Source organism: Pan troglodytes, chromosome 14 (genome assembly GCF_028858775.2).
Source record: "Pan troglodytes isolate AG18354 chromosome 14, NHGRI_mPanTro3-v2.0_pri, whole genome shotgun sequence".
In the NCBI taxonomy this organism is placed as follows: Eukaryota; Metazoa; Chordata; class Mammalia; order Primates; family Hominidae; genus Pan; species Pan troglodytes.
Window position 1 is genome coordinate 38,791,808 of NC_072412.2, and position 25,000 is coordinate 38,816,807.

At 33.1% G+C, this 25,000-nt stretch overlaps 1 protein-coding gene across 4 annotated transcripts in view; it reads left to right on the forward strand.

Annotated features, from left to right (window-relative positions):
* The window catches only part of COG6 (component of oligomeric golgi complex 6), a 96,591-nt gene that overhangs the window by 33,601 nt on the left and 37,990 nt on the right, over positions 1–25,000 (forward strand). For 2 of the 4 annotated variants that reach the window (XM_509639.8, XM_024348531.3), the window contains exons 11-13: positions 232–296; positions 5,099–5,190; positions 9,966–10,083. In XM_509639.8, coding sequence (XP_509639.5) covers positions 232–296; positions 5,099–5,190; positions 9,966–10,083 — 275 coding nt within the window. The remainder of the gene's footprint in view (positions 1–231; positions 297–5,098; positions 5,191–9,965; positions 10,084–25,000) is intronic. The other 2 variants (XM_016925220.4, XM_054665221.2) reach the window with 1 other exon arrangement.

Sequence of the window (25,000 nt, forward strand, 5' to 3'; positions counted from 1 at the left end):
ATGAATTAACAAGGCTTTCTAGACACATTAGGTATTATCTCAATTAATATGTTAACACAATTAGTAATGTCCCAAGAGATATCAAACTTACTAAAATATTGTTATGGTTATTTTAAAAGTCATTAGTGCCATTAATTATATGTATTATATATTATTTGTTAGTTTTTTGAACTTATATGAAGCAAGGTATAATATGGAAACAAATATTAATTATGTAGTAATTAATTTTAGGTGTTGAAGAAAATATTCAAGAAGTTGTTGGGCATATCACTGAAGGTGTGTGCAGGCCTCTAAAGGTAAAATATTTTGTTTTTACATATGCTATATGGTACCTGCTTAAATTATTACCTTATTTATAGAAACTTAAGAAACTGATACCAGCTCAAATACAATCTATAATTTTTTCAAATTAGCACACTAATGTAGACTAATAAGAAACATTTTAAAATAATAATTGCCAGTTTTCTCTCTGAGAAAGAAAATTGGAAATATTTGTAGTTTGCATATATTGACCTATTTTTTACAGATTATATTTCCTGTAGTAATTTTTCTTATTCAATTGAGAAAAAAATCTATTAAATTTAAACAGCGAATCTATGAACTCTTAACAGAGAGATTTACTAAGAATATTTTGTTTACTTGATTGCTTCAAGCATAGAAGAGTTTTTGCTTGTCGTAGCAATAAATAATGATTAATCCAAGGATAAAATAATATGTGTTGGTATTATCATCAATACTGTTTATAGTGCAAGGAACAGAATTTGGAATCAAATTTGAGTTAGAATTCCCATATTGCCACTTAATTGTGTTTACTTATTGCATCCGCTTAACTCTTCTGCACCTGAAATATGCTCCGGTGGGACCTGTATATTAAAACACCTATCATCCAGGGTTGTTGTGAGGATGACTGTGTAGATGAAGTACATAGTTTATGATACTAAGTATTTAGCAGATGGTAAATACCTTTATTTTCCTTTATTAATATTTAGAGAATACTTGGCCAATGTTGGTTTACTTTTCCTTGTAAACCAACTTCCTTGATTGACTTTAATTTCATACATAGAAATTGAAATCCAGAAGTTTAATAATTAATTTTTCAAGAAATGAACTTTAAAATTAATTTTATTTTATTTCTAAGGTTTTTGTTTTTTTGGTATATGCTTCAGGCAAGGAAATCTCAGATGACACACTTTGTGACAATTGATTATATTGACAAATTTAACTGTTACTCTAACTTGATCTCATAGGACCTAACTGTATATTCAGTAAATAAATGGCAAAGTATCTTGAAATTATTTTACTTATTTCTCCCAAATGAAATATTTACTTGTCATAGTTTGATGTAGACATATATAACTTATATAAATGTTGTTTATTTTGTATACTGGCAGTTACTGGAAAGGTAGAAGAAGAGGAGGAATAAAATGAAATTTATTTTGCTATGCTTTTATACCTTTTTATAACTTCATATAGTTAAATTAAACTCCTAGTCACTTTGATAAGTAAATTTTACTTTATCTGCCTTACCTTCCCCCCTTCCTTGCTTATGTAATTATGTTTCTTTTTACAACTTTTCTGATTTTTGTGGGTACATAGTAGGTGTATGCTTTTCCTTTTCTTTTTAAAAAGTAATTTTATAAATACTGTAATTTTAGAATCTAAGCATTATAATGGACTTTTCAGTTTCCTGTCCTGGTTTGAGTAAGAATTATTATATTAAAAATGTTTAAACTAATACCAGCCACTTGTATAAAGACTTTATATACTGAAGTCTGCCTTTGTTTTAAAATGTACTTAGAAATTCTCACTTCATCTTCCTTTAATGTACATACCCAGAAAGATCTTTATGGCAATTGTAGGACATTATTGTGATCTGCTGGCAAATTTAAATGTAAGTTGCCAAAGGTAAAGAAGACACTAGTAAGCAGACAAGCATCTTTTTGTTGTAAAATGAAGAAAAATTCCTTTTCTGAAATGGCAGAAACTTCAAATCTTTCCATATGATGATAATATGTATTGCATCCAGAGAATATTTAGCAGGTGTTCACAATAGTTACATATCAAATTAGCTTGATAGTGATATGTAATCCAGCAACTCTCATACCTTCCCTTCCTTATATACTGATAGACAGTGTTACAGTATTTTAAGAATTTTTTTTCTGTATGACCTTATTTGAGTATCTTATGTTTTCAGTGAGATAGTTGTTAGTTGAGGAAAAAAATTTCAACTTTAATTATTTTCTTTTGCAATTATAATTCTGATTTTTTCTAGTGATCAATCTGCTCTTGTAATCCCACTCATACAAAATTTCTTCTTCCTAATTGATAAGCAACTAAACTTTTTCTAATGACATATGATATTGGATGTTATGGCTACTTTTCTGTCCATCATTATTCTTTGTAGATATGAATTTTTTTTAGAATAAGAGATTTTGATTTTTAGAAACATAAAAGGTTATAGTGGTAATGGGAGATAATCCTTGAGAAACTATATATTTGATTTATTCTACCTTGTTTAATCTTCGTCTTAGTAAAGTGAAACATCATAGGTAGTAGATTAAATATTTGTAAATGTATGCATTAAGATAAGATCTGTAAACCTATTGCCAGTTTAAAGAATCTGTGCTCTAAGTTTAAGATTGCATATGTTGTGTAGGGGGTACCGTGGCTCATCAGCATCAACCTTATTACTTTGTACATGTCTTTATTCCAAAACTGTAGCTAGAAAGACCAGAACTAATATATTAAATTTTTTTTTCAAGCCCATGGGTATAAAATCCTTCTTTTATGTGAATGTTTTAGATTGCTGAGAGATTACCAGCTATCATTTGAATTTTCTCTTTTAATAAAAACTTTAGTGTAGTGTATGCTACAGACCTTAGATTATGGTGGGTTCTATGAAAGCAGGTATATGTAAAAGATCAATGACATGGAAAATAAAGCTGAATATTGTACACAATATAGTCATTGGACCCTCAGATTGAGGTATACATAGGAACAGATGTCTACCCTGAGCAGCTGTCTGTGATATTAAGGTAAAGTAGGTTTGTCATCATCTTTTTTAGTCCTCCCTTCTTCCCGTGTCCTCTTCATGAACACAAACCCACTCTCTTTCTCTTGCTCTCGCTTTTGCTCTAGCTTTCTCTCTGGCCTTGGAGAGGAGAGCCACTGTTCTGTCTTTCAGCTCTTCCCTACCTTCTCTGCTGTCAGGGTGCCTGAAGCTCATTTTGCTACTTTTAATATCTGCCTTTATGGTTGATGCTGCTTCTCGTAATGCAGTTAGGATTTATTGAGTGCTTATGATGTGCCAGGGTCTGTTCCAACATACTTTATATCTGAGCCATTATTCCCGTTGCTGCTTTCCAGCTCTGCTAATGATTTTTCCCTCCACTGTCATCACAGTGATAATTTCCAGTCAGTTGCTGCTACCACCACTCCTTTAAGTCTCTTTGACCTTTTTTTACTTTTTACTTTTCGTTTCTCTTGTCCTTTGTTGTTTCTCCTGTGACTGTTGGGTTTTGCTGAAAATGGTTACCCTCTTATATAGCTCTCATAAGACAGAGTGTTTATTTCTGTGTGGCAAACAAAGCATTCTTGGTGTATTATTTGTCAGTCTCCTGATTTTCCAGCCTTTCTCTGTTGTATTTTGTATTGTAGCTGTTGTATTCTTTATTGCCACTTTCCCTCAAAACCTTTATATTCATGGAGAGAGTTGGAAATTGTTTTTGTTTTTTCTTCCTTTCTCCCTCCTTTCCCTCTTTGCTTTTCCTTTCTTTCTTTCTCTCCCCTCTTTTCTCTCTTTCTTAAGGGAGTCAGAACTAAGAATATTTTCTTGATGCCTCAAAATTCTGGAAGGCAGCTGGCCGGATAGCTGAGATGTTGTTTAAAATCTGCTAGTAAAGAGCTGTTTGCCTACAACTAACATTTTTTATATTTTGCTGTAATAATTATATTAAAATTAAGAAAATATCACTTTTATTGATGTAATGTATAATTTAAGTCACTGTTAAGGCCTTGATTTAAAAATAAATCATGGAAAAATATATTTTTTAAGTTCAAATGCCATTCATGATCCATGATATTGTGTTAATTAGATAGTCTATCACCTATACCAACAGATCAATTTCATAAACATATTAATGTAAAGGTAAATTGATTTCTGTAATCTAAGAGGTTTTCGTATGCAGATATAAAATCTCATTTTAGCAAATCACATTTGTTTTATGACATATGCCAAAATCTAAATACAGAGAAAGTTCAATTTTTAAAAGCATATATTAAACATCTGTTGTGTGTATACTGTTCTACCAGATGCTACAGAGATGTAAAATAGGCAGAAGACATAATGTCTATACTGTATTTGTATTAGAAACTAGTTAGGAAAGCAAGAAGATAGAATGTAAGCAGTAGCTTAAGGACAGATACAATATTTAAGTAAACGTTTATCAGTGTAGTTTAGATTGTATTCATTAATGAGAGAATGTAAAAGAAGGATCAGTGAGGGATGGAATTTAATTAGAAAAGATTCATATTTCCTAAATCTTGAGGCAGATCAAGTTAATCTTGAACTAGATCTGATTTTTCCCTGGTAGTCTTATAATTTGGCAAATATGTTGGTGCTAATTCAAGATTTGCCTAGTTTTCTATTCTTTGATTAATAGACAAACTTGATATAATAATTTATAGACTGGAATTTATTTTATTTTTTTCTTGAATATTTAGCAATAAAGCATTATGTTTTCATTGATAATCTGTTTTAGGGATGTAACAGTTGCCTTTGCAATTTCGTATTGAACCAAATTCCATTATATACTGGTGATAAATCTCAAATGATCTCAATGTATTGACATTCCTGGTAACAACTGCCTTGAACCAAATTCTGCAAATAATGGGTCAGTTTTTTTGTAGAGTATATCTCTGTTAAAATGTTTGTTACTTTACCATCTTCTATGACTTACTACTCAGAAATTAGGAGGCATTTTGTGATCTCTGCAGTAATAAAATTTTATCTTTGTTATGCTATTCATACCATATGTTATTAATGAAGAAAAGTTATACTTTTAAGCAATGTTTACTTTCCTCTCACATATTTTAATAGGTTCGAATTGAGCAAGTAATAGTTGCTGAACCTGGGGCAGTTTTATTATATAAAATTTCTAATCTCCTCAAATTTTATCACCATACAATCAGGTAAGTAGAATGGCAAAATGTGCTTGCTAAATCCAGTGTGATATTTCTTTCAGTTAGAGCACAGTATAAGATTTTTTTTTATATTGTGTATAGTAATTATACACTAAGTATAGACTAAGCGTAACTAGTAGGACTTCCACACCATGTAAATCATTATATGCATATTATACATGCTATGCCTTAAGGTCTATTATTTCCTTTCTCCTTTTTTCTCCAAGCTTAACTACACACACACACACACACACACACACACACACACACACACCCCTTATATAGCAATATAAGTCTATAATGTAAGTCTTTATTGAGTCTTCCTGCATTGGTAAAAGACATCCAAGGCAACTAAAGCAACTATACCTTATACTCACAATAGAGCATAGTGAACGAAATGTTCTATTCTGGATGTAAATAACCTACCATATACTCACAATAGGGCATAGTGAATGAAATGTTCTATTCTGGATGTAAATAACCTAAATTCTTTAGCATTTAGTTTACTATAAGTGATAAAATAGAGCCATAGCTTTATCTTCTCTACATAACAGCAACTTTATCTGATTAGGAACCACTTGTCTTATATAAAATGTGATCTTTGACTCCAAAATATGCATTCATTTTTGCTTTACTTACGTGTTTTGGTGGTATACCCTTGAGTTTTATTATAACTGTCACTGTAAGACTGTTATATATGTAGTTATGTTAAAACAATGTCTTTCCAAGCCATATTTTTGATAGTTTTTATATTTTTCCATTAAATAATTATTTAAAAGTTATTTGTTATGCAGTATGCCAGTATCAGGAATAGTAGGCCAACTGTTAAAAATCTAAGAAGGATGTAACTAACATTACCAGGAAAGGTTCAGGGAGCACTAGTTTACAGAGTACCAAAAAGCTGTGGTAAGGTTATCACCTACCCCTTAGTGACAGAGAGTAGCCACCCAGAACTTAACAGCTAGGGAATGGATTTCACATCTTACTAGTAGATTTTCAAACAAAACTAACAAGTCATAGTCTACAAAAATGATCAGAGATAGGATTTGGATTAGTCCCTTAATATTTTAGATATAAACTTGTTGTCATCATTCCCATAATTCAAAAGCAATGAATTAGTTTCAGTTGTAATATTATAGCATCCTGTAATAAGAGAATGATAAATACTTAGAAAACACAAGGGCAGCTGAAAGCTAGGCATAGCAAATGCTGTGTTATAAAAAGATGCTGGTAAAATAATTTTTAAAATTGTTTATTTAATAATGTCTGTGATGGGACTACATGAAATTTATTATTTAAAGATATTGATATCTTAGTTTCTAATGTAGAAAATGCTGGAAATAAAATAATTCAGATTCTGAAGATGACAATAGGTTTTTTTAGGCTCTGAGAATTATAATTTTTCTATCTTTGAAGATGATACTGAAGATGACAATTAAAATTTTTTTTATTGATTGTTTGCATGTACTTTGTCTACTTGTTCACACATTTCCTCATTTAGTCAATTAAACAGTTGACTGTATACTTGTCATTCTTCTAGGTGGTAAGGAAACAGTAATTAACAAAACAGAGCTTAAACTTACATTCTAGTAGGGGAGACAAGCAAGTACAAAATAATAATTTTAGGTAGTGATAAGGGTACTGAAGAAAAAGCAGGAAAAAGGAAGTAGAAAGTATAGGCAGTGATCATACATGAGAAGATACATGTGTGTGTGACTGTTTTTGAGGCCATTCGATAGAGGTGATATTTGAATATGGATGTGAATAATATGAAGGAGTTGGGCATGAAAAGATCATGGAGAAGAGTGTCCAGGACAAAAATACACTCTGGTGCTGAAGCTAGGAAAAGCTTGCATTTTGGAGGACTAGAAAGAAGACCAGGAATTGGAGTGTAGTGAATTGGAAGGAGTAGGGGGAGATGAAATCAGAAAGGTAGAGAGAGGCCAGCTCACACAGGATTTTGAAGGCGATAGTGGATATTTCGATTTTATACTGAGTGGATAAGATTGGGGAAAATGTGAGGGTTTTGAGTGACCTGAGCAGATTTGTGTTATAAGGTTACTCTGTATATTCTGTGAATCATGTAGTGTAGTGAGACAAAAGGGAAAATAAGGAAGATATTTAGAAAGCAGTTTGTGCTCCTGAGAAGAGATGATGATGTTTAGACTAGGGTGATGGTCTTAGAAATGGTAAACAGTAGTTGATTTTGGAGATAATTTATGTCACAGCCAATAGGACATGTATACATACTAGATAGGTGAGGTATGAGGAGTCAAGGATGAATTTTTGGCTTTTGGTTTGAACAGCTGGGTGAATGGTATTGTTTGCTGAGATGGGTAATGCTGGAAAGGAACTGGTTGATGGGAGTGGTGGGTAATGAAGAGTTCCGTTCAGTTTTGGCCTTGTCAGATTTGATGTATCTGTGAATATACAGGAGATTTTGAGTGATCAAATAATACAGAGAGAAATCAGGGCTGAAGCTAAAAATGTCTTAGTTTTCAGAAAATAGATGACACGATGCCATGGGAGTAGGTAAGATCACTTAAGAAATGAGTATAGATAAAGAATGGTTGCTAAGGACTGAGTCCTGGGAAACTCCAATATTTTGAGGTCAAGAAGAGGAGAAATGACAAAGAAAACTGGGAAGGAATAGCGGTGAAGTTGGGGAAGAAGCAGGAAGCATGCAAGATCTCAAAAAATTTACCTCTCATACATTAAAACTCCTAACAAAAGGAAGATATAGAATCCAGGAAACAGGGACTCGAGCATGCTTGGATTATATATCCTTTCCTGTAAAACTTTTCTCCCTGGAATTAATAAACACTTGGCTTTTGTACTTGTTTACTTTCCTATGCCCTTATCACTATTTTGGATCCAAGCTATTTAAGAGAACTCAACATTGCATTGTCTCACCATGTAGTCCAACAAGTAATCCGCCTCTCTCCTGCCCCTGTCTGATACCCTTCTTGGAGCCCTCATTCCCCTCCAGTCTAGATGTGTTGCCCTTTAGGCCTACTGCAAGCTGCTTGGCTGTCACACTGGGATTTATCTTCTTCACTAGCCTGTTCACTGGCTTGTTTTGGGTATCCCTGATTCTTTGGTCAGCTCTGAATAGTATTTACATGAGTGTAATGATGTAAATATTGAATAGTTATTTACCAGAACTCTGTGCCCTTGGCTATATTAGGAAGCCTGGGGAAGGTGAAGTTTGGGTGTGTTGTGGTGGAGGAGGAGAATTGTATAAGAGAGTTTAACTCTCATCTTCTACATCAGGGAATTTGTAGATAATACCTAAAACTGAAAAATCAAGTAATGGGAGTATAAGCATGTTGGATAGAAATATGGAATGAAATGTCAGAAGAAACATCTACAATTATCTGTACCAGTTACTGGAACATAATGAGTGTTCAATAAACAGTAAATTCTAGATCTGAATAACTGCAAAGTACAGCTGATAACTCCAAATTAAAAAAAAATGAATGTAAATGTATGTTGAGTTCTCTCCAAATTTTTCATTAAATTATTTCCATTTGTTTTCATTTAATTTGCTTCCTCTGTTGCTTGATGTACACTTTTATTCGGAGAAATACTTGTTTTTATTGCATGTGCAGGCATGTGTGGGAATTCTATCCAGTTTATTTTAGTATTTGGCTTACAATATTTTTAACTGAAATACTTATTGTTTCTTTAAAATATAAGTATTATGGCTACTGGTTTAGTAATTTGCTAGTATTTTGCTGTTTGCTATATATATGCACTTTACTAATAATTTACATTGTTTTCATGAACTATGTAAGAATTTACCTAATTTATTTTGGTTTCGGAATTGTACTGAAATATTACATTTGCAAATATTAGTATTTGCTTTTATAATACATGTGGTATATGATTTATCAGTAAATTTGCTGTGTTTTAGCTTACTGTTTAGTAGTATTTAATGCCATTATATTCATCTTTAACAATCTAAAATTTTTTAGGCATGGAAGATGTTGTTATGCCTTTAGAAATTATAATTCCCTACTGGATTACAGCATATTTTCATAACCACATGAAACTTTTCCCCTAGAAGGTTGTTAAAATCACTTTTAGTATGTGAATTAGGAGGAAAAAAATGGGAATTGTTTTATATACATACTTGTCTTAGATCTTGGCAAAAATGGGAAACCTCCTTGAATGGGTCTAAGAAATAGCCTTATACAATAGCAAATTGAGGATTATGGAATGTACTAATGTAATTAGCCATTTCAAAATGCTATCAGACTTTTCAATTAGTCTAAATATACTGCTCTGTAGGCAGCTGTATAAAAATTGAGAAACTGATTTATAGGTGTGTTGTTGATATAGTATAACAGTTTTAATTAAAAGAATAACTCAGTATTTATACAATTTAAATATTTTATCAATAGAGCTGTTGATTCAGTGCTCTTCTTAAAATTAAAATTAACTGTCTTAGATAATTGAGACATATATTTACTCTAATAGAGGAAAAATAGAGATAGGGTTTTGTATATCACAAATATCTGTTCTGACCCACGGTTTTGCTAAAAGAGATTGTGAAATATTGAAAACATAGTAGTTTGTTTTTATTTTTTCATCACCTAACTCAAAAGAAAAACAAAAATCCTGATTTTTAAAATATGAAACTAGAGTATTTTTAATTCACAGGTTATATTTTACATAAAAACTTTTATTTAAATCTAGATCCTTTTAAAGCATTCTACTCAGTTAAGGAACTGTTTTATTTCAGTTTCTGTTTTGCAACCTGAAATATTCTTTGCTTTTAGTGGTATTGTTGGAAATAGTGCAACTGCATTATTGACTACCATTGAAGAAATGCATTTGCTAAGCAAAAAAATATTCTTCAATAGCTTGAGTCTTCATGCAAGTAAATTAATGGACAAGGTATGTTTGAAAAATGTAATTATTAAATTATGTGAATATTTCACATTAAAGATGTTTTAATGATTTTTGTATTGATTGATAACTTTTCCCATTACATTCTTTGTTCTTTTGAGTTCTTCCTGTCACCAACAACTTTCATTTTGAGATGGCTTACTGGACCTAAGTTGATAGTCTTTGTTCCTGAAACAGTATAACATTGAGTTATAATTGGAGATGGCATCTCAGGCTCCAATTTTACTACCATTTTTTTCTATCACAGAAGTTGTATAATTAAAGCAAACTTACTGTATTTAGCTGGGGGCTAAGATGACATACAGATTGGAAAACCAGAACTCTTACAAAATATTTTTTCCAAACAGCTTATATTTTTACCCCTGATGTTACAGTTTTGTCCTTATGAAATGTATGCTCCTCTGAGTTATATAATTATTTATGAAAACAAACAAGGGAAAACATCCCACAAAAAAAACAAACAACAAAATCCTCAAAGAGTCCTGTAAGATCTAATATCTTAAATTGAGCAGGGTATTTTGGCAGGACCTTAAGGAATAGACTTACAATGATCAAATCCTTCTTTATTTTTGTTTCATTATTGAGAACATGAGTTTTTCAAGGATGTGTCACAATCACCATGCTGGCTTTTTAATTGTACTACTCTATCTAATAGGCTAGCTATATTAGGCCCAGATTTTGTAATATGGTATAAAATAGTCAGTAGCAATTTAGTCCAGAATACCTGGTCAATCTTCACTTTCCTAAGTTCAGTCTTCACTTTCCTAAGCCTTAATAGGAGTCTACTTCCTGACCCACATGCATGACTCAGATTCATTTGGAAAAGCAACATGAATTTGTGGAGCTGGAATATCTACCTTAATTTTTCTTGCCTTGTGTATTTTTGTTTGTATCAACAGTTTACTAACAATCATTTCTGGTTATATTTGTTATTATGAGTTCTTATTTAGACAGAACTCTTCTAAAATAATTTATACATGATACACAAACATTAAACATGAACAAATATGTGCTAGCTGTTGAGAGTACAAGGATGAACACTCAACATCTGTTGGCCTCATTAAGGTTGCTTTTCCTTTAGTGGAAAATGACCAAATAAGTCTGGTTATTATAGAATTCTATGATTTATGAAAGACATGTGCCTAGGGTATATGCTAGCAGCAAAGGAGGAGTATATTTAGCAAACTATCTGTACTCCTTTACAGAGAGGAAGCTTTCCATAGAGAGATGTAATAGAGTTGAACTTTGAAGGACAGGTAGGCTTTAGATAGGTGAGGAAAGGAGTGCATAGAGGTCATCTTAAATAGAAGAAAGAAATAGAATATGCTAGAACATGAGTATGAGTTACCTATAAAAAATTTTTTCATTTATTAAAAAATATCACTTGTAAAGTGATGTGTTTTATATATATAAGTGGGGAGGCTAGGTTGGAAATAGGAAAATTAAAGGAGTATTGAAACTGTTTTTATTCATACATGATCTAAGGGAAAGACTCTGGGAATAGGCAAGAGGGGACAGATTCGTGAAGGGTAAAGGTAAAATCTTCAAAACTTGATGACTGAATGTGGGTTAGTGAGAGGGAGTCATCTAGAATAATTCCTAGGCTAATCACGAATATCTAGAATGCAGAAAGAGGGTACAATTTGGGAGATAAAGATGGTATCATCTAAGTTAGATAAGTTGAGTTTGAGGTGCCTATGAGAGATCCCTCTGGAATTGGTCTAATCTAAAAGGGAGTGATACATTTGGATTTAGAGAGTTTTACATATAAGAGATAGTTGAATTCATGGGTTTGGATGAAGTCACTAGGAATAATTCTTTTTTATGAGTAGAGCTACCAGGACACAGTCTTGGGAAACACTGACGTTTAAGAGAAGGAAAAACATCAACAATATGATGCTGAGAGAGGATGGCCAGAGAGGCAGGACAAAAATTAGGATAAGGTTTTATCAGAAAAGCCAAGAGAAGACAGTTACTAGAAGGAGGGCATGGTTAATAATGACAGATGCTTTTAAAGAGTTCAAGTAGGAGGCTTGTTATCTTTGGCAATATATATGTGATAGGTGACCTAAATGGGCAATTTTAGTCCTGTGGTGGAGATAGGAGCCAGATTGTAGTACTTAGAAAAGTTCATGGGTAAGCATATTACCCAAAGCTTTACCAATTAGAAAACATATGGGCCTCAAGACTGAAAATAGATGCATTAGGCGTTTGTACTAAGAAATTTGAAACAGAGCAATAAAATAAAGATATATGGAAAGGATGGAATTAAATTTCCGTGACAAATTAGAAAACAAAAGCAGAATTATTTGTTGAAAAGATAAACAAAATTGACAAACTTCTAGCAAGTCTAATCAAGAAAAAAAGAAAATTAGAAGTTTTTAGAAATTAGAGACAATCCACAGATGAGAATTAAAACGTAGAGAGTACCATGTGCAGTTTTGTGCTAATCATCTGAAAATCAGAATAAGATGAATGCTTTTTAAGGTGACATAAATTGGTAAAATGTGAGTCAAAAGGAAGTGGAAAGTGTGAATATACCTAAGGAAGGAAGAAAAGTTATTAAAGAACGTGTTGCCAGGCCTAGCCTAGCCTAGCCTAGTTCAGATTATATAGAGAACTTCATTCATCCTTAGGAGGAACAGATAATTCTCCAGAACATGAAAAAATATGGAAAGCTTCCCAGTTTGTTTTAGGTAGTATAACACCAACATAAAACCTTTTAAAGATAGTCAGTAGTGGAAACCATAGATTAGTCACTTTTTAAGTTTTAAAACTTCAAAATTCAGCATTTATATATTAAAACCAAGAATGGTTTATTACATGAATATAAGAATGTTTCAGTGTTAGGAAATATACTAAATGAGTATATAAAATAAATTTTATATTCTCATATTTGATCACGTTGGGGAAAATCTTAATATTAAAACAAGTCATTGATGAATACTTCCTTAACCATATAAAGAGAGATAAAACTAACAGCCAACATCATAATTAATATTGACACACTAGTGGTTCTTCTATTTAAGTGAAGAACAAGAATGCTTGCCAATACTTTTAAATAGTAACCACGGTAGAAAGATGAGATAAAGAAATGAATTGTAAATATTTTAAAGGAGGAGACATTAGATTATTTATGGATGTTATGATAGTCTATTTTGAAGACCTAGGAGAATCAACTAAAAAGCTATACAACCAGAAAATGAATTCCAGTGAAGTCGTTGGTGAAAAGATCAATATACAAATGTAATTAATTTTCTTATATACCAGCTCATGAGGTGCTCAATAAATACTGGTAACATGAATGGTTCAGTTCATTTTCTGCTGGCCTATATTCCATCACTATCTTGCCATTAGCTTTAAATCTCTTGCACCCTTGCCATTTTACCACATTCACTTTGCAAAACCACCTTGAGTTAATTCAATTTTTCAATTTTTCCTGAGCTCTGCTAAAGAAAATTACATCATACAGACAGGAATCACTAAAAATTGTCTCCAACATCAGGAAAGCCCTCCAGGAGGTCCAGCAAATACTGATTGTCCTTTGGCAGCCACTCACATTTACCTCACTTATTTTCACCCATTTCCTCAAATCTACCATACTACCTCCTACTGAAAAAGTGCCAACTCTTGCTAAAACTGGATAATGGACATTAAAAAAAAATCTTTACCAACATGACAAGCAAAAGCAACATTTTGTTGTTTTTCTCATTTGGATTTCTGTGATTCTAGTGAGAATGAACATTTTAAGATATGTTTTTGGCTGTTTGTGAATTGCTTGTTCAAGTCCTTTGCCATTTTCCTATTGGGTTGTCTTGTTCATTTCTGATATTCTTTATGCGTTAAGAATATTAACTCCATCATATATATTACAGACATTTTCTCCACGTTATCATTTGCCTTTAAAATTTGCCTGTAGTATTTTCTGACACATCAACTTTTAATTTTTTTATAGTTCAATAGAACTTTTTTTATAGTTTTTTTCCCTTGGGAGCATTCCATGCTTGAAAGTATTCCCACAAGAAAAAACATTTAGAATTTAATATATATTAAAGTTAGCATCTATTAGTGGGGAAATGATAGATTGTTTAATACATTTATTTAGATGTATTTTCTTAGGTGTTTCTATGTTTTCACTTTATTTATTTTTTTAAGCAACAGGGTCTTACTGTTGTTGCCCAGGATCGTAGCTCACTGCAGCCTTGAAGCTCAAGCCATCCTTCTGCCTCAGCCTTCCAAGTAGCTGGGACTATAGGTGCATGCCATCATGCCCAGCTAATTTAAATTTTTTTTTTTTTTTTTTTGTAGAGACATGGTCTCACTATGTTGCCCAGGCTTGTCTCAAACTACTGGCCTCAGGTGATCCTCCTGCCTCAGCCTCCCAAAGTGCAGGAATTACAGGTGTGAGCCATCACACCTGGCCCTAGTCTTGGTTTCACTTTTGCAACAAATTTTTAATCTACTGAAGTTTATTATTGTTCAGACTGAGAAGTTAGTATCTTATTCTTTCCCAAGTGGTTATCCATTTATTTTATTCCCCTAATAGTAAATTTCTATATATTTTATTAGTCATGTAAAAGTTAAAATGAAAGTTGCAACAAAACAGGAAAACATACAGTTGACTCCTGAACAACATGGGAGTTATGATGCTGACCCCTGTGAAGTTGAAAAAATCTGCGTGTGACTTTCGACTCTCAAAATCTAACTGCTAATTAGCTATTGACTGGAAGCCTTGCTAATAACATAAGCAGTCAACACATTTTTTGTTGTATGTATTATATACTGTATTCTTACAATAAAGTAAGCTAGTGAAAGGAAAATGTTATTAAGAAAATCATAAGGGAGAGAAAATATATCTACTATTCATTAAATGGAAGTGAATCATCATAAAGGTCTTTATCCTCATTGTCTTCACATTGAGTAGGCTGAGGAGGAGGAAGAAGAGAGACTGGTCTTGCTGTCTCAGAGAGTAGCAGAGGGAGAAGACAATCTATGTAAATGTGGACCTTTGTGGTTTAAACATGTGTTGTTTAAGGGTCATCTGTAATGGATAGTAAAAGGCAACTGAAGGATGACATCTTCCAATTAAAACTTTGAACAGAATGGGATGAAAATGAGGAAAGAAAGTAATTGTAATCTGAATTTATTAATTACCAATCAATATTGCAGCTTATATGAGTTTATAGCAGTGAATGGGCTCTGATCATTATTGTTGTTGTTTTTGTTGTCATTATTACTAATTGAACCCTGGATGTTTTTCTCAGATATGAACTGAGCCGTATTTAGAGTTATTTTTACATTAGATTGCGACTGTATTATGATTCTCTTTACAACTCATATGTTGCTTGTATCTACAACCATTTCAGGTTTTTTGCAAGAATATCTTCCTTTCATCAAATTTTAATGTTCCATAATTTTATATTAGTTATATCTTTTACTTATTCTGCTTCTTGTAAATGATTTCACTTCCTCTAAAAACACTGTAGCTTTATGAAGAAAACAATATTTATTGTAGAATGTTCTTCATTAGCAAAGCACCCAAGTGGAAATTTTTGTTAATAGAATTTTAAGTGAATAGTATAATTGTTAGAAAGAATAGCTTTTAAAATAAAGGTATAGCCAGAGAGGAATTTTTAAAAATATGATTGCTTTTGTGCTTTTAAAAAGACATACTTGGGAGCTAATTCTTTATCTAGCATGAGAAAAAGGAAATTCAAGGACATAATTTTATTGAAAGATGTACCTTTTCCCTAACAAAGCAGTTTGAAGCACTTGAGTATTCAAGTAGGCATACTCCCTTCCTTATCAAGCTCTCCTGAAATATTCATAACTACAAATCTAGTGAAGTTTAAAGAGAATATGTATCTATACTGCAAAAGACACAGTGTTGTGTCAATTTAGGCTAGACTGACATTTTCTAAAATTATTTCTCACTATAGTAATAGTGCAGTTCTAATTGCAAGGATATAGCCTGTCTTAAATGAAACCCATATCAAGTTAATAGTAGTCAGGATTGATTTGCCCAGTCCTCTGGAGAAAAAAAAAACAAACCCCAAATGATTCTTTAAATAAATTGTCATTTAAATTCTAGGATATGGTTACTGCTTTGAATCTCTTTTTACTACTCATAGCATAGTATGTGGATTAGCAGCTTGGGCATTATATGGGAACTTACTAGACATGCAGATATCTCAGGTCCTGCTCCAGACCTACTGAATTGAATTATGCATTTTAATAAGATTCCCAGGAGGTTCATGTGCTCATTATAGTTTGAGAGGTGCTGTTCTGGTTGAATAGTTTGAGTTTTACATTATTCCTTACAGATGATTCTGCCAGGAAAAACAAACAAAAAACCAAATTTTTTTTATCTGAAATGCTTTAATATTTAAAAAAATAAAAGTGTGTAAAATAAGTTGTAATTTGAAATTATTTCAAACATGTTAGTTTGTAGTCCTAAATTTATCTTGGACAATTTTATTGACTTAAAAACTTAAATTCCACATATTGTCAATTACTAGAATGTATGTATTTAGAGCAAAAGGAATGTATATATTTATATATATGTATACACACACACACTTCTTTTATATATATACTCCTTTATATATGTGTATATATATATATTTAAATATATAGAGAGAGAGAATGAGGAAATTAGTTTAAAAATATGAGGACTTTGTGTTTGGTTGGCTAGTCTTTATTTTTTGAAAGCAAATGGGCGAAGGGCCTTCTAAGAAGCTACACAGCAGAAAATTATAGGACCTTAAATGGAAGATAGCTGAAAGAATAAAACTAAAGTTGGTAGTGGGATGAAGTTGTAGGAACAGCTTTTGGAATTTTTATGGTGCAACCTTTTTATTTTTCTCTAGTAAAAGTCAGAGCACCTAAACTACAGAAGGGATAAAAAGTAAATAGTCACAAGAACAATGAGGACTTTTGTGTACAGCTCTACACATTTAAAAAAAGAGAGGTTCTAATATATGGAATATGAAGTTTTCAATAGCTTAAATGCTTTTTTTAAAAAATGTATTGATTGATTAATTGATTGAGTCAGAGTCTGTCTCTGTCGTCCAGGCTGGAGTTCAGTGGTGTGATCTCGGCTCACTGCAACCTCCTCCTCCTGGGTTCAAGCGATTCTCCTGCCTCAGCCTCCCGAGTAGCTGGGGTTACAGGCATCCGCCACCATCTCCAACTAATTTTTGTATTTTTAGTAGAGACAGGGTTTCACCATGTTGGCCAGACTGGCCTTGATTTCCTGGTCTCAAGCAATCCACCCACCTCAGCCTCCCAAAGTGCTGATATTACAGGCATGAGCCACCATGCCCGGCCTTTAAATGCTTTTAAATGTGAAATTTTTCTGTATACTTCAACTTTGTCACTTAGAAAATATTCAAATTTTGAAATAAGTATTTAATAATAATGACTTGATGTTTAGTATGTACAATAATATAAAGAAGAAGAAGAACAAATGAGCTCACTTTTTTTTTTTTTTTTGAGACAGAGTCTCGCTCTGTCACCAGGCTGGAGTGTAATGCACAATCTCTCTGCTCACTGCAGCTTCTGCCTCCTGGGTTCAAGTGATTCTCCTGCCTCAGCCTCCTGAGTAGCTGGGACTACAGGCATGCACCACCACACCCAGCTAATTTTTGTATTTTTAGTAGAGACGGGGTTTCACCATGTTGGCCAGGATGGTCTCTATCTCTTGACCTCGTGATCCGCCCGCCTCAGCCTTCCAAAGTGCTGGGATTACAGGCATGAGCCACTGCACCCAGCCAAGCTTTATTTTTAACTGCAGATATAGTACCCAAGTCTAAAGTATACAGTTAGTTGAATGTTTGTATTTGCATATGCTCATTAGCTATCACCTAGATAAGATATAAAACATTTCTAGCCCCTCAGAAGGCATCCTCTTTCCCCTTCCCAGTCAATATCTAACCCTGGTGTAAACTGCTGTCTGACTACTGTCTCTTGTTTTGCCTGCTATTAACTTCATGTAAATAGATTCATACAGTGTATACTTTTTTGGCCCTGACTTAACATATCTGTAAGATTCATATATTTTGCATGTTCAGTAGTTCATTTTTTAATTGTTGTGTATTAATTTCATTATATATATTCACCACAATTTACTCATTCTGTTACTGATGGACATTTGGGATGTTTCTAGTTCTTGGATATTGTAACTAAAGCTATTATTAATAGTCTTATACATGTATTGGTGGACATAAGTTTTTATTTCTCTTGTATGTAGGCCTAGAAATGGAATATCTGGATTATAAGATTGATTAGCTTTACTAGATATTGCTAAGTATTTTTCCAAAGTAATTGTCCTAGATCACTTCACCAGAAATGTGGGAGTTTCAGTTGTTCCACATTCTCTCCAGTACGTGATGTTGTTAGTCTTTTTAATTTTAGGCATTGTAGAAAGTGTGTGGTGGTATTTCATTTGCTTGTAGTTTGCATTTTTCTCAAGATTAATGGTGATGAACAATTTTTCATGTTTATTGGCTGCTGGATGTACTTTCTTTTGAAGATGTCTTTTAAAGACTGTTGCAGAGAGTCCTTACTGGGTTGTTACCTTTTTCTTATTGACTTATAAGAGTTTTCAAACATGTGTTTGGATACAAGTCCTTTATGGAATAATAAGCATCACAGATATTTTCTATCACTTTTTGAACTGTCTTTTCACTCTCTTAGTCATGTATTAGATTAACAGAAATTCTCAATTTTTAATTCAGTCTTGTATAACAAGCTTTTATTTCATGATTAGTTCCTTTTGTGTCCTGTTTAAGAAATCTTTGGCTATCTCAAGGTCATGAGGACATTCTTCTGTATTTTTCTCTAAGAAGCTTGATTATTTTAGCTTCCACATTTAGGCCTTCAATCCATCTCAAATTTTTGAGTATGGTATGAAGGTAGGGGTCAAGTTTAATTGGTGTGTGTGTGTGTCTTGTTTAAATTACTTTATTTTCCTTGCTTTCAATTTTTCTTGCCTTTGGCCTTGATCCGTGTTGTAATGTCTGGTAAAATATAACGATACCTAATACCATGTTCTCATAGTAGGTCTTCAACAGATGTTTGATAGATTGAAAAACTAGAAGAGCCTTAGAAGCTAATCTTCTCAGTCATCTTTGTCCTTAGCTACATATGTATTTCTTAGGTTACCTGAGACTTTTATGTTTTTTTCCAGTTAAGTTGATATTTAATAATTGGTTGTCTTAGTACCAGTAGTGTAGTTGCAGGTGGTTTTTGTGCTGCGATGCAGGTATAGCCTTTCTTAAATTAAAGATTCAGTCTGAGTTTGTTGGGGATACTTATCTCGGGTGAGCAATTGATGGGGCTCCGCATTAGAAAGGCAATATATGGCTCAAGGAGAAATCCTGGGCTTTGGAGTCTGATAGAGCTGTACTCAAATTCTAACTTTTCCAATCATTATGACTTTCAATAAGTTGTCACTATGTAATTGAGTTTTTACTAAATGTAAAACAAAGAATTACGGCACAGTCAACGTAGATTAACCTGCCCTAGGTCGCATAGTCACTAAGGGTGAATATATATCCAGGTCTGCCTAATTGCTAAGCCTGTGCCTACTTCCTGGTAGATGTTCCATATATAATAGTTCCTTTTAACATTTTCCTTTTATTTATTTTTAATTTTTATAAATTTATGAGATACTAATGCAGTCATGTTACATTTATATATTATGTAATGGTGAAGTCTGGGCTTTTAGTGTAATCATCACCTGAGTACTGTATATTGCACCCAGTAGGTAATTTCTCATCCCCCATTCCCCTCCCACCCTCCCAACCTGTCTGAGTCTCCAGTGTCTATTATTCTACTCTGTGTCCATGTGTACACATTATTTAGCTCCCACTTATAAGAACATGCAATATTTGACTTTGTTTATTTCACCTAAGATTATGGCCTGAAGTTCCACTCATGTTGTTGCAAAAGAAATGATTTCATTCTTTTTCATGGCTGAATAGTATTCCATGGTGTGAGTGTATGTGTATGTATGTGTATATATATGTGTGTGTGTATATGTGTGGTGTGTGTGTATATGTGATATGTAACACATATATGTGTGTGTCCACAAATATATATGTGTTATATGTACACACACACCACATTTTCTTTATCCAGTCATCTGTTGATGGGCACTTAGGTTGATTCCGTATCTTCGCTATTGTGCATATTTTCATATGGATATACACTTGATCCAGCACCATTTATTGTAAAGGCCATCCATTCTCACTGCAGTGAAGTGGAAATGGTCATAAATTACATGACCATGTATGTGGATTTGTTTGGTAATTGTGTATTCCATTGATTTATTTTAGATTATTTATTTATTCCATTGATTTCATTTTATTTAGAATCAACTTGTGCATTTTTAAAATAAAAAAGCTTTCTGAGGCTTTGATTAAATCTATAGATCAGTTGAGGAGAAATTAATATCTTAATGATACCAAGATTTCCAATTTATGAATATCATATATCTCTCCATTTACTTAGGTCTTTAGTTTCTCTCACTAACCTTTTATAGTGTTCAGGCCTTGCACATCTTTTGTTAGATTTATTCCCAGATATTGAGTGGTTTTTTTGATGCTTTTGAAACTTATTTTTCTTTTTAAATTTTATTTTACACATATGTATTTCTAGTATAGAGTTGATTTTGATCGTTGATTCTGTTTCCACATACCTTTAAGGCAGTTTGTTTTTGAGTGCAAGAGTAAGCCATTGAAGATTTGGTCTCACATCTTCATTTTTGAAAGCATTTAAAAAATATCATTGGGACTGCTGTATGGAGAATGGAAAGTGGGTATGGAGGAGCAAATTTGGAAGAAAGGAGACCACTTAGGAGACTCTTAGAGTAAGTAAACCTGGCAAAAGTGGCCTACTATAGAGTAGTAGCATAGGATGATTTGGAGCATTTGCATTTGGAATATATTTTAATGGTTTAGAGATAATTCAGTAAATTAAATGAGGGAAATGAAGAAAAGAAAAAAATCAACAAATACTTTTCAGTTGTTGATCTGATTAACTGGATATCATTAATGCTTAAATACCCCCATTTAATGTTTGTAAAACAAAAAGTGATAACTATTGTTCCTACTCCCTTTTGTATTTCATACAAACTCTAAGTTCTTTAGAAGATTTTTCTTTTTTAAATAGGGCAGTGAAGACATTAGCTGGTTCTTTCTTTTCTTTTTTTTTTTTGACATTAGCTTTTGTTTTTGATGAAAGAAAAATTTTAACTTTACCATATAATGCTAATTTCTGTCTTTTAAAAAATATTAACTTATAAAACAGTATATCTAATTTTACTTTTGTTTAAGATTACATTGGAGCCCATGAGTGGGCTTCTATTAATCTATAATTGTTTCTGTAATTTTCCATGTTTATCTTTTTTTTTTGAGAAACAAATGGTAAACTCAATGATATTCTTAAAGATGTCTGCCTTCCTCCTCCACCTGTAACATGTAAGAATCACCGGTTTGAAAAGTTTAAAGCATATGAGTCACAAGGATATAAAATTAGCTAGCAAAATTTCAATGTAGCAAAACATTTAGGAAGAAAGGATGCTTTATGTAAACTTGAAGAAGGCCTCAAATAGGTTGTAAGATACTGGGGCCATTAGTGCTCATAGACTTCAATGTGGTCATGATCTTAAGAAACAGCTGTTAATAGCACCTTATCATAGATTCCCTACAGAAGAATCTAAGATCTACAGCATCCTCTCTGAAAAAATTAACTTTATAGAATTCAAGTAAAAATATCACCTATGAAAATCAAAATTAACACTTTGGTGTAGTGGTTATAAGCGTGACCTTTGGAGTCAATGCTTGGGTGAGAGTCTAAGCTCTGCCCCTTCTAAGAACAGTGGGACCTTTGGAAGGTTATTTAATCTGTCCCTACTTTAGTTTCCTCATATATAAAATTTGATATTATTCCTTCCTCCTCCTTCTCATCAGTCTTACTCATCTTCTGTAAAATGGGAATGATATATACCTTAGGCTCATTAGGATTAAATGAAGATCACATGTAAAGTACATGGTACAGTTTTTAGATTATTTTTTCGCATTACAAAATACTCATTTTGAAGATAGAAATATAAAGAAAGTTTAAACATGACTATAGGTAACATTCAGCATTTTTAATATTTCAGTCTTTTAAAAATATGAGTGTACACACACCTGTACACATGATGTGCATACAGTTTTGTCTTTGTTTTTGTTTTTGAGATCGAGTCTCGCTCTGTGGCCCAGGCTGGAATACAGTGGTGCAATCTCACCTCACTACAACCTCCACCTCCTGGGTTCAAGCGATTCTCCAGCCTCAGCCTCCCGAGTGGCTACGATTACAGGTATGCGCCACCATGCCCAGCTAATTTTTGTATTTTTAGTAGAGACGGGGTTTCGCCATATTGGCCAGGTTGGTCTCGAACTCCTGACCTCAGGCGATCTGCCCGCCTCGGCCTCCCAGTGCTGAGACTACAGGCGTGAGTCACCATGCCCAGCCCTGATGTGTATCTTGCATTTTTCATTTAACATATTATTGGGGCTTAATAAAATCTTAATTCTTTTTTTTGGAAACATCTTTAATACTGTACTTATGGATCCCATTCTTCCACGTAGAAGCCAGTTTTAGATGAATTATTTTGGTTCATTTTCCCTATTAAATAGCATTTATAATGCCAAAATATTCCCTCATAGTACTGTTGGAACATGTCTATTGTCCAGAGGCTTATTAAGAAATGACTTACTGTTTAGTCCCTTGGTATTTCAAAACAATTGATTAAATATATAGTGGTATATGTATATGTTTTATGTTGTAACTATTCTGCAGGAACATAAATTGAATGTAAGTGACCATAGTCAACAGTTTTTATTGATATCCATTATGCTTAAAACATTGTGAAAGATAGAGCAGTTAAGAAGATATGTGCCTGAAATAAGGAGTCTAATCTATTTGAAGTAGACGTTCTCACATGTCATTTTAGTAGCCTTGTACTTTGGATTTAAAAACAAGCAAAGATGTTTGCTTATTGTCCCTAAGGGAGTATGCTTTGAATATAACCAGTTATTTTGTATCCATTCATTCACGTGAACATACTTAGGTTAGTGGTACATATCCATGATATAGGTATTTGGAAGTAATGTGGCCGTGTTTGCAACAAAGCTTACCTGCCTGAGCAAGTACTTGCATGCCTGCTGTAGATATTCAGCGAAGTGTCATGTGGCCAACGTCAGGTTACAACTCTACTTAAGATTTTTGAGAGTTTAAGATCATGACAAAAATAGAGGGAAAAGTCAAACATACAGAATAAGAAAGAGGGAAATCTTTATTTGTAAGGCAAAAGTTCACATTTTCTTCAACTTTCTGTCAGTATGTAAGATTTCTATGAATAGCTCAAGTCCTGGCATAAGTAGCAGTGATAATATTAACACCTCTTTCTCCCAGTCACATCATTCTGAGGATGCATCTGCCACTCACTTACTGGTGCTGACTGGTTTCCAAGGAAGTGGAGTGTGAATAAACTTGGATTTTCTACACAGCTTAAAGCTTATAGGAATTTCTGTATTATGATTATTGTTTTACATGAAGTTCATAAATTGTTTGTTTCTAATGGTTGCTACTACTTGTTTTAGGCTCTCTAAATTAAAAAGCCCACTTAATTCTAGTATTTGGCCTCCACAGCCTTATATGGAGATATGAAAGACATAGTAAAGAGGGTCTCTTCCCTAAGGGAGATTATGGTTAGTATAAAGTAAGTGCAAGAATGCATTGGAGGGACTTCAAAAGAAATATAGACTTGGCCAGGTGCGGTGGCTCACGCCTGTAATCCCAGCACTTTGGGAGGTCAAGGCGGGTGGATCACGAGGTCAAGAGATCAAAACCATCCTGGCTAACAAGGTGAAACCCCGTCTCTACTAAAAATACAAAAAAATTAGCCGGGCGTGGTGGCAGGCGCCTGTAGTCCCAGCTACTCGAGAGGCCGAGGCAGGAGAATGGCATGAACCTGGGAGGTGGAGCTTGCAGTGAGCCGAGATCATGCCACTGCACTCCAGCCTAGGCAACAGAGTGAGACTCCGTCTCAAAAAAAAAAGAAAAAGAAATATAGACTTGTCTCTTACAAAGTTTAACCATTAGAAATGAATTTTACAAAATGAAACTAAAGTGACAAAAGTGAGCTATTTCTCCTCCTTAGATTTTCTTTCTGTTATTCTGCTACAGGATTTTATAGTCACAAAGTTTGTTTATCTGAAAAACTGCCATAATTTTCACTTAGCTTTAGAAGTGTGGTTCTTACCTTGTTGCCGATCTAATGGATGTGTGTAAAAACACCTCATAGAATGGCAGTTTGTTGAATGACTTGAGTTCAAGTAGCACTCGCTTGCAATGATTTACCATCAACTCTAACTGTGGCAAAGTGTGACTTTAGCCTTAAATTTAAACTCCTTAAAGACCTTATTTCAAGGGAGAAAAAAATTTCCTTTCAACTTTCTCCCATCTGTGTGTAAGTTTTACATCATTGGTCTTCTGTTTTGTTTGGCAATTAAAAATCTCTTGTGTTAATTTTTGAAAGTTTTTTTTTTAAGATTTATTGCTTCCAAGTGCAACAAAAATAAAAATAAATAAATGGGACCTAATTAAACTAAAATGCTTCTGTATAGCCAAAGAAATAACCATCAGAGGAAACACACAACCCACAGAGAAAATATTTGCAAACTACGTATCTGAAAAAGGACTGATATCCAGAATAGAAGGAACACAAACAAATCAGCAAGAAAAAAACAAATAATCCCATCAAAAAGTGGGCAAATGAGATGAACAGCCATTTCTCAAAAGAAGATATACAGATGGCTAACAAACATATGAAAAATGCTCAACATCACTAATC